General features: G+C 39.6%; 1 protein-coding gene across 3 annotated transcripts in view; it reads right to left on the bottom strand.

Moving 5' to 3' along the window:
- LOC132271938 (K(+) efflux antiporter 5) overlaps positions 1-16,845 on the bottom strand; it is a 54,471-nt gene that overhangs the window by 11,326 nt on the left and 26,300 nt on the right. For 2 of the 3 annotated variants that reach the window (XM_059773440.1, XM_059773442.1), the window contains 5 exons: positions 16,191-16,286; positions 13,729-13,917; positions 12,929-13,006; positions 803-847; positions 628-720 (listed from right to left, as the gene is read on the bottom strand). In XM_059773440.1, the coding sequence (XP_059629423.1) occupies positions 628-720; positions 803-847; positions 12,929-13,006; positions 13,729-13,917; positions 16,191-16,286 (501 nt within the window). Of the gene's footprint in view, positions 1-599; positions 721-802; positions 848-12,928; positions 13,007-13,728; positions 13,918-16,190; positions 16,287-16,845 lie in introns of all 3 variants that reach the window. The other variant, XM_059773441.1, reaches the window with a different exon arrangement.

Raw genomic sequence — 16,845 nt, 5'->3', positions numbered from 1 at the left:
TTCTCTCTCTCTCTACATACACACACACACACACATGCATATACTAGTACATAATATGATAATATATATGACTTCCCCATTTTTCTTTACCCTTTCCTTTGATTGCGTAACCCCTAGGATAAAGGTTTCATATAACTACAGAAGCTTTGGCTTCAGTTATTTCTTAGAGATCAAAACCGGGTCATGAAAGACTTTAATCTCGTTCATTTAAGTTACATCACATATGGACAATAAGAAAGTACAGATAAAGTTTTTGTATAACTCAATTACAGATATTTCAATGCAGGGATTTGAGACTATTCATGTCAAATATGGTAAACAATTAAAAGATTTCGATTCAGATGCTCCTGAGAGTACAATTTTACTTCAAACTTTGAGCATGTAATGTGAATTAAACAATATTATTTTAACATGCAATGTGTGTCCCAATGGTAAGAGTGCAATGATTGTGGAAGAAAATATAGAGTTAACAAGTCATTGATTACAAGATGTAGATGTTAATAAGGGATGATTTTTTATCTTGTAGGTCTACAATGCATCTGGGTTAGATCATCATGCAAAAAGAGAGGTATGATCATCCAGCATGTGCACGTGCTTACACTTGGAGAGCGAGAGGGAGAGAGGAACCTCATTCTGCATGCTCTCAGAGGGAAACCAGTGCATGAGAACTCCCAAGTGCATCACAGCAGGTATCAATTTGAACAGGACGGGAGTCGTTACCTGTAACATCATTGACCGGGATAAGCCTTGTATAAAAAATAAAAAAAGGCTTCAGATCCAGTTACAATGTATAAGAAATTACCAGACTTAGAGCTGTAGTTCCAAGAAGAAGAAGGTACATCTTCCCCTAAACAACAAACCAAATCTTAGTTAATAAGCAAGTAATAAAGCTTATTATAATAAGTAAACAAATGGAACACATTTGATAAGTAAAAAAGCATGGCATATAAAAATCAATTCATATTCACAACCAGATAATACTGAAACTAAAATAGGAATACCGACGTCAATTTTAGATCACAAATTGCTGTGTTCATAATGTTTTCTGGTAATTTTAAAACGAACTCATTAGAATTGTAGAGTTGGCTCCTCACCGATAAATCCTAATCCTATGAATCCTGCTATATAGGATTAAACTTGTCTAGAGGAGTTTGATGGGAGATGGATCAGTGCATGTTGTAATGTTAGAATTATTAGGATTCTAGTAATGTGTGGGCAAATTTCATAGGACAAAACTCACTTAATGAAGTGTAATTAATATACCTTTGGTAAGTGATTGAGAATTAGGTAGTTAGATGGAATTAAGTGTGTGAAGACAACACTTGGTGAAGAAAGCTACAAGGACAAGAATGTCAAAGATCATCTACAAAGGTCAAAGATTTCATCATCTCAAATCTGAGGTTAAGAAGGTAAAATCACACTTGTTATCATCTATCACCATCTAGGTTCATGCATTAAATCTGAAATTACATCTAGAATCTATCTATATATTTTTATAAATGCGATATAGGAAAAACATGTTTTTACACATGTCTATGTTATATATATGTTAAAATTAAGATTCTAAAGCTTTCTCTTAGATATATATATATATATATATATATATATATATATGTTGAAAGAGAGAGAGAGAATATATATGAAAACGTATATATTATTGAGTAAGTAACACAAAAATACATTGGTTTTCATATAGGAGAAGATATAGGAGTAGGTAAATGGAGAACAAGTAAACCCTATACATGATAATGCTATATATGGTAATGAGGGGTAGGTGAAAGCAGCTACAGAATACAAAAAAACCCTAGTATGCAATGTAATATGTCTGTACACGTGTGACAGCTCATACAATACTGTACAACACTCCCCCTCAAGCTGGAGAGTGAATGTCAATAACTCCAAGCTTGCTACATATGGAATCAATAGAGTTCTTGGGAAGCGCCTTAGTGAAGATGTTTGTTGTCTGCCAGAAGGAACAAAAGGTGTAACATGGTAGACTAGATTGCTAGCAATATGAATAGCTGCCTGTTTGTCAAAATGGAGAGGAATTGGGTGCTGGATTGAAATCCCAAGTTCCTATAAAAGAGTCTTCAACCAAGTTCGTTCACAGGTAGTGTGCGCCATGGCACGATACTCTGCTTCAGCATTGGAACGAGCCACAACTAATTGTTTCTTACTCCTCCAAGTTACTAAATTTCCTCCTATGAAGGTGTAGTAACCCGTGGTGGACCGTCGATCAGAAGGAGAACCGGCCCAATCTGCATCTGTGTATCCCTCAATCCGAAGATATCCAGAAGATTGATAAAGCAGACCACATCCCGGAGCACCCTTGAGATACTTCAAGATGCGTACAACTACCTCTATGTGAGGTACTCGAGGACTGGTCATGAATTGACACTACATAGGAGATGTTTGGATGAGTGATTGTGAGGTAAATAAGTTTACCTACAAGTCTCCGATACATCTCTGGATCATCGAGTCGGTCCCATCATCCATCATTAGTTTTACATTAGTCTCCATGGGTGTAGCTACAGGTTTTGAACCAAGCTATCCAGTAAACAGTAAGAGATCAAGAGTATACATGTGCTAAGAGAGACTATGCCTTGCTTCGACCGAGCCACCTCAATTCTTATAAAATACCAAAGTTTGCCCAAATCCTTACTAAGGAAGCTAGAACTCAAGTGATAGATTAAAACTTGTATCCCATCTTTGTCACTGCCGATGATGCAGCTATCATCTACATACACCACAAGAATCACAATACCATGTTTCGCTTTCTTAAAAGAGAGAGTGTGATCAACCTGGCTTCTGGTCCTATCATAAGCTACCACTGCTTTACTGAACTTATCAAACCATGCACGAGGGGACTGTTTGAGGCTATAGATAAACTTCATGGGATGACACAAACACTCCCCCTTAAACTCAAACCTGGGTGGTTGAGACATATAGACTGTCTCAGTAATGTCACCGTGAAGGCAGACAATTTTTACATCAAGTTGATGAAGTGGCCAGTCTATCTTAGCTACAAGAGAGATTATCACACGAACAAAATTCAGTTTGGCCATAAGAGTGAACGTCTCAGTATAATAAAGGCCATAAGTCTGAGTGTAGCCTTTAGCAACAAGTCAAACTTTAAGACGGTCTACAGTACCATCTAAAGGCTGAAAATCCAACGACAACCAACAACCTAAGTATCAGCAGGTTTAGGAACAAGGTCCCAGGTATGATTCAATTTTAAAAGGTTTCTTTCTTCTTCCATAGCTTTCCTCCACGATGGATGAGGAAGTGCCTCCCTATAGGACTTAGGAAGAGCAATAGAGAATAACAACAAAGAAAAAGCTTGAAAGAAGGGAGGACAATTTATTATTTGATACAAAATTGGAAATAGGGTGATTGGTACAAGACCGTCTACTTTTAAACCTGAAACCGCCACAAGAGAAGACGCCTCCTGAACCTCCCCACAGGAACAAGCACACTCTTACCCACGTTGACTTTCAAACCTGAGACTGCCTGAAAGCAAACCAGGACACATCTCAAATATCTCAGTTGGGACACATCTACCTCACAGAAAACCAAAGTGTCATCCGCGAAACGCAGGTGAGAGATCTCCAACTGCTAAACTAAATCTGGAACCCCTCTCGTCAACCTACTAAGAGTCTCCATAACAATAATGAATAGGAAGGGGGAGAGTGGATCCCTTTGCCTCAAACCATGAGAACTGCCAAAAAAACCCAGATGGAGACCCATTCACCAACACAGAAAATCTGACAAAGGAAACACACGCGTTGATCGATCTCCTCCATCTCTCTCTGAAACCCATCCTCTCTAACAGATAATACAAAAAATTCTAGCAAACATGATCATAAGCTTTCTTAATATCAAGCTTACACAAAACTACAGGAACACCGCTACTGAGCCTATAATCCACTCATTTACGGGCAATGAGAGCGGAATCCAGGATCTGTCTGCCCCAATGAAAGCATTTTGAGATTCAAAGATGACTCCGTCCAGAACCTCCCTCAATCTTAACGCAAGGACTTTAGGGATAAGCTTATAGATACACCCAATCAGACTTATTGGTCTAAAATCCTTAACGTCAGAAGCACCACCCTTCTTAGGAATTAGAGTAATAAAAGATGCATTCAGCGACTTTTCAAACCTCCCATTAGAATGGAACTCATGAAAAGTGCCCATAACCTCCTGTCTTACCACCTTCAGCTCTCCAATAAAAACCTCATTGTGAAACCATCCGGACCTGGAGCTTTGTCACCATTACAACTCTTCAAAGTCTTCAAAACCTCCTCCTCTGTAAAAGGACTCTCTAACCCATCCCTATCCACAGACCACAGCTGATATAGAGTCAAAATGAAGGCCATCGAGCCGTGGCCTCCAACGTAGAGGCTCATAGTAGAGCCTCTGGTAGAAAGAAACGATCCCCCTACGCACCTCCTCCTCCGTACTCAACACCGTTCCGTCTACACAAGTCCGCCCAATATGATTACCCCTCCTATGGGCATTAGCAGTTCTATGAAAAAAAATTGTATTTCGGTCTCCCTCTTTAAGCCATAAAACCTGAGATTTCTATCGCCACGAAATTTCCTCCATAACAGCAATCTCTGCCTGACAAGCTGCTCTCCTATCATATTGAGACTCAACAATACCACCCACCCCTTCCAATCTATCAATCTCAGCAATATTTGCGAGAGCCTTATTCTTCCTCCACTCTAGATTATCGAACACCTCCTTGTTCCATCTTTTGAGTTTGTTCTTCAAGAGTCAAAGCTTTCCTGAGACAAAATAAAACTCGACATTCCCACCACCATATCCTCCTCCCACCAAGACTGCACTTTCCCTTGAAAATCAACCACTCTAAGCCAAATGTTCTCAAATCTGAATGGAGTACAACGAGGTCTCAATCCTCCACAATCCAAAACCAAAGGAATATGGTTCGACGGCACCTTAGCAAAACAGCTTGAACTGCGTCCGAAAACTTCTCCTCCATCACCCTAGAAATCAAGAATCTATCTAGGCTGGAAAGAGTAGGCACCTCCCTACCACTAGACCATGTAAAAGTAGCTCCCTCTAATGGAAGGTCTATAAGCTGATGTTCATCAATAAACTCCGAAAATTGCATCATAGCCAGAGTCCATCGACCACCTGTAGATCTATATGACAGGGACCTAACCACATTAAAATCCCCGGCCACACACCATGGAAGAGACCACAACCCCTTCACCACACTAAGTTCCTCCCACAGCGTAAGCCCCTCACAATCATCCACCGGCCCATAAACGCCAGAAAAAACCGAAGAAAAGCCATCCTCCATCACAAAAGCACAAGATAAGGACAATCGCCCTCTCCGAATATCCACCCTTGCCATCCATCTCCTATCCCACGAGAAGAATGCCTCCAGAGGCCCCTGAAGAATCCAAAACTCCCACTCAACGAACCTACTTCCCCAAAGGCTCTTAACCACTCTATCGGTCATTGAATTAATCTTCGTTTCTTGAAGGCACACCAAATGAACCCCTCATTTTCTCACTGCCAACTTCACCACCATCCGCGGACATTCCAAGATAAAATTCTTAGCTTCATGAGGAAACATTAACACCACCTCTCCCTTACCCCTCCTTCCCCCCTTAGCACTGCCCGTTTTCTTCTCCCCCTATCTTCCTTTCATAGTTCACGTCTAAACAATGATTTCTCAGCTCCCTCTCCCTTCTCCAAGAGGGGGGATTCTTTTTCCTTCTACTCCCCCTTCTAGAGATCTTTGCATCTCCCCTTCTCTCCCCTCCACCGTAGCATGAAGAATCGATAACGCCTGGTCCCGATTGCCCTTGCAAGAGACACCCAACAGTTCGCTAGTGACCCCGATATTTGCCATGACCCATTCTTTGCCAATATCACCACAATCCTGCCTTACAATATCACTGTCCATACCCTCCGGTCTCACAACCGCCAGTGGATCAACCAACCCCAGATTTGGGTGACCCTCCTCCGCCCACAAGTTAATGTCAAGAGACCTGCCTTGCTCGGCCCTACTCCCATCAACATCACCTCCCTCGGGGCTCCTCCACCTCATCAACACAGGACATTTAGTCAACTATATTGTCCACCCCACCTTCCTGTACATCAAGGTAAGAATCCGAATCATTAGTGAGCACAACATCAGACAAAAACCTGTGCTTCTACAATTCCTGGACCAACAAAGTAGCTGATTCATCACTAAGGGTAATACGGATGTCCTTGCCAGCGCAAACTGTCATCTTTTCGGGCAAAAGAACCATCTAAGGTGTCTCCAAAACATCACCTTTGGGTAAACAAAGCCTTATTCCTTCCCCCCTGCCTGGATAAGGCTCAGCCAGCCCACCCAAATCATCTCCAGACGTATCATACTGAATGGAAGAGGAGAAATCAGAGCAAAACTCATCATGCCCTACATAGTTCTGATCAATATCCCGATCAACAAGCAAACTAACCGTCCCATCCCTTTCTGATAGCCTAAAAGCCCCATTCCCAGTAAAATCCGTATCAATCACCTCCTCTACGGAGACACCTCCACCACTGGCGATAACATCCGAGACATCAACGACGTCCCATCAAAATCCTCCCCCACCTCACTCCTCAACACCCCACAAAAAGGAGTAGAAGAAGAAGAAAAAGAAGAAAGAGCAGAAAAAGAGCTCTGAGAAAAGGAAGAAGGGTACCATAGTTGTTAAAGGCTCAAGACGCACCAAGGCGCCAAGGTCCCCAGGAGCCTGAGGCGCAAGGCACAAGGCGCAAGGCGAGGAGCGCGCCCGAGTGAAGTGAGGTGCAAGTTGAGAAAAAATTAAAAATGACAATCTAATAAAGAGGCAATAGTAAATATAAAGATGCAAAATCATGTAAACCAAAAACTTGAGTTTAATAATCAACATACTAACATAAAAATGCAAAAGGGAACTACGTTCAATAGTAACAAACATACTAATATAAAGATGCAAAAGTCAGTTTAAATAAAACCAAAACAAACATAGAAATGTTCACTTCTTCCTAAACTCCTAAGAAGACAACACCAAAGGATCTAAACATCATCATCATCATCATCAATAAACATATCACAATCTTGATCATCACCTAAAATGTGTGCGTGGGTTTATGTTTTTCGCAATTGGTCATGCATAGAAGGCCTTACCTTCAACTACAGCCTACAGGGAAAAAGGCAAGTACAGAGATTTCAGAAGAAAAAAAAACATGCTAATGGTGCTGTGATTTCAGAAAAACAAAATAATCAGACACAACAGAGATTTCTTCTTCTCTCTTCTGGACTCAACTGTGGAAACTAAGAAGGAGAAGAGTAGCAGCCAAAAAAAAAAAAGGACAGACTTCAGAAAAGGAAGAAGTAGAAACAGATTTTTGATTAAAAAAAAAGAAGTTTAGACTTTAGAGAAACAGATTTATTAAAAAAGAAAAACAGAGCTTCCAATTCCAGACTTCCAGCTGAAGAAGAAGAGTAACACCAACAGATTTAAGAAAAATAAGAGGTGCAGAGAAACAGATTTAAACAAAAAAAATAGGGAATTCAGTTGAAGACTGAGAGCAGCCAGAAAGAACCGCAACAAAAAATATATATATAGATTTTCCAAAAAAGAAGAAGAATAGTAATAAGAAAAAAAAAAACAAAATAACCATAGATTTCAGAGAAAAAAAAAAAAGGAGAAGAAGATAAGAGAAACAAACCAAAAAAATGAAGCGCAACTTAAGAAAAACAGATTTCAGCAATTCAGTCGATGAAAAAGAGAGAAGAAGAGAGAGAAAAGAAGAGAGAAGATGAAGAGAGCTTACCTGATACCTTCAATTCGAGCCAATGAGATTATGAGACAAAGAGATCTTCAATCGCAGCGACGCAGACTTCGCAGTCGCAACTAGCGAGCCCTAGTCTTCTGTCTCTTTTCATTCACTCTCTTTCTCTTTCTGATTAACTTTCCTTTTTGTTTTTATTTATTTTCCTTTTTGTTTTGGGTCAAGTTGGTCAAAAGTTGACTTCCACAGCCTGTACTAACTCTTATAAGGTATATATATACCTTTTCCCTTTTATAACCTGCAAGTAAAAATACATTTAAAAAGAAACTTTAATCAGGCGCGCCCGCCTTGCGCCTCGGGATCCTCGCTGTACACTAAAGGCGCACGCCTCATCAAAGGGCTTCGCCTGGCTGTACTACAGGCGCAATTACCACGCCTGTATGCGTCTTGCGCCTCGGGCGCGCGCCTCGGGCGAGCGCCTTCGGCGCCTTTGACAACTATGAAGGGTACATACCAGGATCTGAATGATTAACCTTACGGGCGGACCCATTTTTTGCTTGTCTTTTCTAGTCCATCTTTTACCGAACTTATGCGATCTAATCGACGATTGACAATCATCTTTGATGGATGGACAACTACCATACTCGACATCACAGAGAGCCCGACTGAAGCGGTCCAAATCTGTTACCAGAGAACAAGTTCTGACAGCACTCACCGTGCCAAAACTTCTTCGATATCAAACCAGCACCCTTCTTCTTGTTCACACTCACCTTTGCCCAATGCTCCTTCTCCGATCGCGACCAATACCTTAAGTCCGACTTCTGTTGTGCCAAATCATGGATAATGCCTTGAGAAACCTTACTGGGCACCTTAACAAAAGTTGTGCTGGGCTGCAATACATTGATAGAAACAGTTAAGCATTTGTTTGGGCCCAGCTCACCACCCTATTTCTTCTGCCTTTGTGTTTGGACTTAGCATGTGCAGGCCTAGGATAAGAGGTTGGCCCAAATGACTTGGGCCTATCACACCCGACCCAACTTTCTGAAGCTTTGTCAACCCACGATCCAATCTACATAGGCCCACGCTGTCTAGGCCCAATCTCACCAGGCCCATCAGATGCAGAACTCAAATATCCCCTACTCTCGCGTGCCCCTTCATGTGTAGAAGCAGCTGTCATCCACTTGCAACAGGAGGCAGCTGTCCGCCAACCACGTGTCCCACTAACGTCTCTCCCAATCCCACTCACCTTTGGCGCACTCAACTTCACGCGTCCCTGTCCTTGAGTTCGACGGTCCTGCAGATCCATCTTCTGAACCTCCGACACACTCCCAGACCCAGTACCCAGTCCCAGGCCTGCGGGACGGTCGCTTCCTTCTTTCCAACACCACAGATGGCCTCGAACCTTCACTTCCGACACAGGACTTGGAAAATGGCACAAGGGAAGGAGCGATTTCTTTTGTTATGAAATTCTGAAAACCCACCACCTGTCCTCCACGATGATGGACTCCGGGATCTCGCTGCCTTCAACCACAATAATAACAATCCTCTCTGTGTCGCTTATTTCATACGCCTCAACATCCCAAAACCCTCCACATAAATCCCCAATTGCAACAAATAGCTTTGACACCATAGATGCAAAGGAAGACCGTACACGATGACTCTCCGGCGATTAGTCTTCTTTCTCAACCCAAAACACCCAACCCTATAACACCATAGGTCGATGAACAGTTGCGCATCGCCCCATGTTTTCTTTCCCCTATCAAGTACCTTTTGTGCCTCCTTAATCGACGGGAATCGGAACAACAGAAGACCATCAGCCAAAGAAGAAACCCTAACCCACACGAGATCCTCCATGTCTTCATAGCCCACTCTTCAATCTCGTCCAAAGACCCCGCATCACTGTCAAATCTCCCAACAAGGCAAGACTTGAGCATCAATTTGCGAGTGGAAGTGTTGTGATTGTCCACCCTAAAAACATGCCCTCTGAATCAAGATACACACTCCACCTCTCCTTGTAGATCCAGACAAGGGAGGCTTGTGACCTCCAAAAACGACAGCTTCTAGCCATCGACGACTCTCATGAAAGCAGCCAAATGAGAACAAGGAAACAAGAAACGAAAAACCCCCTAAAAGCAAAACACCAGAGAAAAAAGGAGAGCAAAGAAAAGTAACAGAGGATTTCACCGGAGTTCATGACTCCGGTGAATGGTCAGACTAATGGACTCAAGCCGCATCTCTATTACCCCTTGGTATCCATAATAAGAGTTGTCGAACAAATGAGACATAGTAGCAAGAGGGAGCCGAGATAAGAGAACCAAGATCAAGCCGAGATGAACCCAAGAGAAATTATCGAGGAGAGAGCCGAGGAGGGATCCGAAAGAGATTGCCCAGACGAGAACCAAGATTACCTAGGAGAGATCACCGAGAAGAGATTGCTGATAGAAAGCTGAGATGGAATCAAAATCGGAGTCTGAATAAGACTATAAAATTTTTTTTAAGAGGGATCGATTTCCTCTCTGATACCATGTTGAAAAAGAGAGAGATAATATATTATTGAGTAAATAATACAATAATACAACGGTGTTTATATAGGAGAAGCAGCAGGAGTAGGTGAGTGGAGAACAAGTAAACCTTATACATAGTAATGCTATATATGGTAATGAGTAGTAGGTGAAGACGGATACAGAATACAGAAAACCCTAGTATACAATGTAATCTAACTGCACACGTGTGACACCTCATACAATACTGTACAACAATATATATATATATATATATATATATATATATATATATATATATATATATATATATTGTTGTACAGTATTGTATGAGGTGTATATATATATACACACACACATATATATAATTGTTTCTTTTTACATGCATAGGCCATATATGTTAAGTTTACAAGTTTTGTTAAACCTACTTTGGGAATTATCAACAAAAAGTTTTCTAAACATGCATCCGTGCTTATTTTGTCAAGTTCGAAGTTTCGATAACTTAGACATCGCTTGTGCATCAAGAAAACAAATTTCTAGAACCTTCATACAAGTGGATCGATCACAGCTAGTGTTAGCATCGATTACAAGAAGATTTGTCATGATCGAAGTTTAGATTTCATCGATCGATTGCAGCTTAAGAAATATTGATCATAGTAACCTATATAGTACACAATGGAAGTGACTATGTTCATCGATTGATTGAAGTCCTACAAGTATCCATCGCATGACTCAAAAAGCTCGGGAAAAGTTTCCTAAACTGGGTTTTCTTAACCTAGAAGTCTTGGACTTAGGAAACAAGTTTAGTTCTCTATAAATACTAGAGTTTATACAAAACCTAGTGTGTCGCATAGAAAAAAGCATAGTGATTCTTATTGAAAGCTTTTTCAATATTTTATTTGTTTATGTATCCTCAAGTGTTCTGTGTGAGAGTGCATATTGTGAGGGTGTCTAGCATCCATACAGATAGATTTCATATCTATATCATTTTTCATCATTCATACATATCGTCCTACATTAGATATGGTGATTATGATGTTATTTGAGTGTTGATACAATTGTAGCGGTGTTGTGCACACAACGTCAACATCAACGCTTACTTATTGAGTATTCAAGACTCAAACGAACGACTGAAGTGGATTGATTGGTATCAAAAAGTAGCTCCAAACGAAAGAAGCAGAGCTCGATTGGATTGAGTTGTTGTTAGATGGATTTGGATAAAGGACGACCTGAAGAGATCCTCTGGGTGTGAAGATTTGAAAATAGTAAATGTACAAAGGAATTAAACAATTCTAAATGTAATTTCATTGGAAATGATGAGTTAAAGTTTCAAAATACGTATTATGTTTGGTTTAAGATCCTTTAAATTTTCAAAAAAGGTATTATTTTTGGTTGAAGATCCGTTAAAACGTATCAAATGCATCACATATCACTAAAGTAAGTCTGAACCAGATGACTAAACCTTACAAATAGTAAAGGAGTCAATAATCAGGTATTAAACAATTGTGAAGTCTGGACCAACTCGAATTGCATATAACATATCAATTAGTTGAGGAAAATAACCAGATCATCTCGAAACGCATCAATTAGCTGAGGAAACTAACTAGATCATATCAAAACTATGAATAAAGATACTAATCTACAAATATCAATCATGCTGAAATTTTTTATTGTACCAGATAAGTATGAATCAATAAGAATAACAAGTTAAAGTTTCTAATTCGCTTGGTTCAAGCTCCCATTAAGTTATGGAATGTATCAGTATCCCTAAAATTAGTTCGAAGATGGTTAAACAACTGGAGCAATCAACAAGTCAATATGTAGGTGGTGAGTAACTTCGTACCAGCTCGATTTGCATTTGAAGTATCAAATAGAAGAAGTAGCCAGATCAAGTATAAATTCTAATCACCGTTCTACAAATCCACAAATTCTTATCATGCCCTTAAATTTCATTTCACAAGATCAGTGTAAAAGCATAACCATGAGATTAGTGTATCATCGTTGAAGAATATAGACACATTATACACAGCAAATACATTACTAATAAAGCTAAATTGTAACAAAGAAAGGGATTAAGCATTTTCAAAATAATAAAATCTGTGATAAAGGAAATACTGTCTTTGCTTTAACATTTAATGTGACTCTACAAGGAACCACCTCAAAAACATGAACTCGTGATGTCAAGTCCAAGTATGTTTCGGTATGTTTTGGCTATCTCCCGGTTCTACGGTTGACATGATTGAGGCTTGGAAAGGGTGTATAGTGGATAGCCGAGTCAGAGATGCTTGGAGGGCCACTCCCCTTTGTTTATGGTGGGGTTTGTGGGCGTGGGAAAAATAGGAGATTCTTTGATGGAGAGGAGACCCCTATTTGGTCTCTAAAATATGCCATTTTGAGTTTTTTTAAATTCTTTTGGGTAAATAATGGGCAAAATTGCAAATCTGTGAAAGATTTTGTGGATTTTATTGATAGTTTAAAGTTATAGTTGGCCTTCTTGGCTTTATGTATATTCTCTTGGGAGTGCTCTCCTCTTGAGTGCCTTAAATGAAATTAGATTTAAAAAAGAAAAAGAAAAAGATAATGGCTCGTTGAGTTGAATCATGTTAAGGATATAGCATGCATATGTATTGAGAGAGAGAAAGCACCTGAACAAGATGCAGATTTGAGGCACGACTCAGAAGAACAAAAGCAAATTCACCAATTTGAGCAAGCAATGTTCCAACCTGCAAAATAGATTGAAAACAATAAATCAATTAGTTACATATTTAATGCTCTGTATGTAGGAGGGAGGGAAAAATGGATGGACAGAGATGGGGAGAGATGGATGAAGCATCCCTTGGGGAGGGAAGGCGTCTTCCTTCGTTTTTGTTTGGTTGAATGGAAGGGATAGTAGAAAGAATGGATGAGGTGATGCATTGCTATGTTTGGAGGGATTAAAATTTGTGGGCCAGGGCAAGCTCCTTCTTTCTTATCTTCCCTCCACCCCTCTTCCTTCCTACCAAACGGAGCATAAGTTTAAAAAAAAGGTGACATTTCTCCATTTCTAATCATGCCACAACAAGGTCCCGAGGAGGGAGGACTCGATAGACTTAATCTTTCGTATTTCACAAAATGACTGCTCTGAGGCTCGATCTAGCCTGTGGCATTGCTGCTCAAGCGTTTTACCGCTGAACCACACAACAGCCCTCACCACTAACAAATTTAATCAAATTTAGCAAGTCAAATCCAGCTGTTAGTTTTCCCAAGAGGATCAACTTTGTGCAAAAAACAATGTTAAAGGTTGAGCCTGGTTACACTATTCCCCTCCCATCACCCCGCGTAGGCAGGACACCATTAAGTGGCATCTCTTGTTACCACCATGGTAAGAGGTACAAGGTTCAAGTCCTGATTAAGACAAGTTTATCTCGTTCCCCCCAAAAAAAAAAAATTCAAAAAGTCAACTTACAACAAATGATGTTCTAATGCTATATCCGAAGGCCTTCGTAGTCATAGCAGCAACTGTGGTCTTAACAACAATAACCAGGATAACAGAAGCTAGCAATATATCCACATGAAGCCACAGGAAGTGTACATGTATGAGCATTCCAATGCTAGAAAGGAAGAGAGCAGCAAATAGATTACGGATCGGTTCCACCTACAACAAGAAAAACAGCATATTTGACACTTATAAGGAGTGAGTCAAAAAACTCAAAAAAATGCAGGAATCTAATTGAAACTGGTTAACAGAGATCTTCTGATCCCAAATCCTTTCACAGTGAATGTAAATGACATGAGTACTCATAAAAATGTGTAGAGAGAGAGAGAGAGAGAGAGTAAATGGCTTGAATTTGAAACACAGTTGAATAGTCCACAAAAACCAAGGTATAAATGACAAAGATGAAACAACATGATGGTTGCAAGTGCAGAGATGCCCCCTCCTTCCAATGAACTATGAGACAAAGCTTAATGTAAGGCAGCATTAAAAGAGCTTAAACACTGTAGGTAAGGGTTCATGAGCAAATGAAGAATTAGGGTTTGCAAGGGTGCATGGAAGGCTTTTACAGGTTTCGGAAAGAAGAAGTTCCCGGGCTGTGAAGAGTAGATGTGAACCTTAAAAAAGGCTATTTTGAAATTGTTTTGTGTGCCAGATTGATTGATTGGATGAAAGGGATTCGTCCAATAAGGCTTGTCAAATGGGATTTTAGAGGGTAAAAAAAGGCTACCCAAGTGTGGCAATGGGTTCCAAAGGCTTAAAAGACGCAAGAATTTAAAGAAGAGTGAAAGAAAAAAGTCTTAGAATAACTCCTAGTTTAAAAACTAAGCCAAGTAAAGAACTAATAACATGAGCAAACAAGACCCATGAACCAACATCCAGACAATTAGAAATTACCAAGAAGCCTTGCCTTCCATATCCTAATAAATCACAAATAATTAAAGCGAAAGCTAACTTCAGAAAATATAAAATAAGAATTGATGTCCTCAAAACATAATTATGCAGAGTACCAATTGGGCCTGCCTTAAATTGTACCAAATCATGAAATTACTCTCCTCTAAATTTGCTTTCTCTTGAGTTTTTTATGGACTTAATTCCACCAATTCATTTGCTAGAACTATAGCATCCAATTCTTTTGCAATCATTTGGATTCAGTTCATTTCCATTTCTTCTCCTTTAATTGTTCTACACCTAGATCATATGGGTAAAAAATGTCACCCAGTTCTAGTCCGAAAAATCTTGTGTCGGGAGCGCTTAGTGTTATTAAAGGCCCAAGGCGCACCAAGGCGCTAGAGGTCCTTGGGAGCCTAGGCGAGAGGCACGCGCCTAAGTGAAGTGAGGCGCACGATTGAAAATTTAAACTACCATTAAAACATTCATATCTCATAAGTCATATCAATATTCTAAATATTAATATCAAATATAAAAAAGTAAATCCATCAACTAAACAAGCATCCAACAACCATAAAACAGAGCACAAATTTGTTTTCTTGAAAGGCAAAGCAGAATTTGTTTTTTGAGTGGCAAAACAGAGCACAAAAAGAAATAAATCTGTTAACCAAAAAAAAAAAAAAAAAACAGAAGAAGAGGAAGAAGAAGAAGAAGAAGAAGATAGATAGAGAGAAGAGAACTAGAAGGAGAGATGTAAACAAAGATAAGAAAGGAGGAGAGAGAAGTAGAAGAAAGAACTGACGTGGCTTCTTCGTTCATCTCTGCAACTAGGGCTTCGTCGTTCGTCTCACGGTCTCACTCTTTCTCTGTTCGGTTGACACTTTGACTCTTGGACTTTCTTATTTGTTTATTCTTTTGAACAAAAGTTTCTTCTCTCGTACGCTTGGGCTTTCTTATTTGTTTATTAGGTTGCCAAAAGTACCCTTTTTGGCTTAAGAAATAGAATAACCATAGTTTTTTTAAAAAAAATCAGTGAGGCGCGCCTGACAAACAGGACGAGAAGAGCACCTAGTAAACATCAATGAGCCTGGGATGACAACAGGCGCTAGACCTGCGCCTCGAGCCTAGGCGCGCCTTAAACAACACTGGGGAGGTCTAGATTTGGGCACAAACCAATACCACCAATTTTATTTATGCATTTTCTCACTTGATAGTCCAAGCTGTCCAATCCACCCACGCAACAGTGTAAATGTATGAGAAAGATGAAATAACTGAAAAGGAGAATTTTGTTCCAGGAAAGAGAGAAAAAAAATGCAGGAAGTTAAACAATTCTCTCCAGGAAGTTTATTATTACAGCATAAACCTCAAAACTGTGACATACAAAGTTACTGAAATTTTAATGTAGTAGTATGTCCATTGTCAACCAAAGGATGACTTACTAACGCAGACTGCTGAAATACTATAGCCTGAAAAAATAATTTGAGACTAGCATGCTAAATGCATCAAGATCAATGACATTACTAGCAAGTTGCCAAGAAAAGCACCTGATCCAATGTGTGTTGTGCAAAGTCAGTTGTAGATATCATAACTCCAGCCAGAAAAGAACCCAACTCAAGACTAAGGTTCAGCTTATCACTGCACTGAAAAATTTAAAGGGCATACCAGAGAATTAAAATAGCAATGAGAAAAAGTTTCAAAATTTCAAGTAGCTGATTCCCTCATACAAGTCTTAAAAGCTAGAGCTCAGAATAACTGTTTATGCATCAAATGCTTCACATGCTTGGATCTTGAGTATATTTGCAAAAACCCATTAACCAACAACATATCATATTCAAGGATCTTGTAAAAACTATCTAAAAGACACATGGTTCAAGTTATGAACATAATTCTTTAAATGTTGCAACTGGTCTATTTCAGTTCAACTAGATTGATAAATATGTTCATAATTCAAATTCAATTTCAAAAATTTGGTTTTCAACATATTCCACCCAATGAATTACAGCATTTTCATTTATAAGATTATTAGGCGGTCATGGAGGCAGTCCCATTCAATGCCTAACACTTATGTCACAATGCATACATTGTGGGAGTTCCAGACATTCTGCTAAAGTAATTCAGTAATGCATGTTTGCTGTGTGGAAAATATTTCTTCATTAGTGGGGAACATGTGTTTTTTTTTTTTTTTTGGTTAGTTTGGCC

The sequence above is a fragment of the Cornus florida genome, unplaced genomic scaffold (assembly GCF_030987335.1).
Source record: "Cornus florida cultivar Cherokee Brave unplaced genomic scaffold, ASM3098733v1 CherokeeBrave_3.0.0_Hap2_Chr08, whole genome shotgun sequence".
Classification (NCBI taxonomy): domain Eukaryota; kingdom Viridiplantae; phylum Streptophyta; class Magnoliopsida; order Cornales; family Cornaceae; genus Cornus; species Cornus florida.
This window is presented reverse-complemented; position numbering and strand designations above follow the sequence as displayed.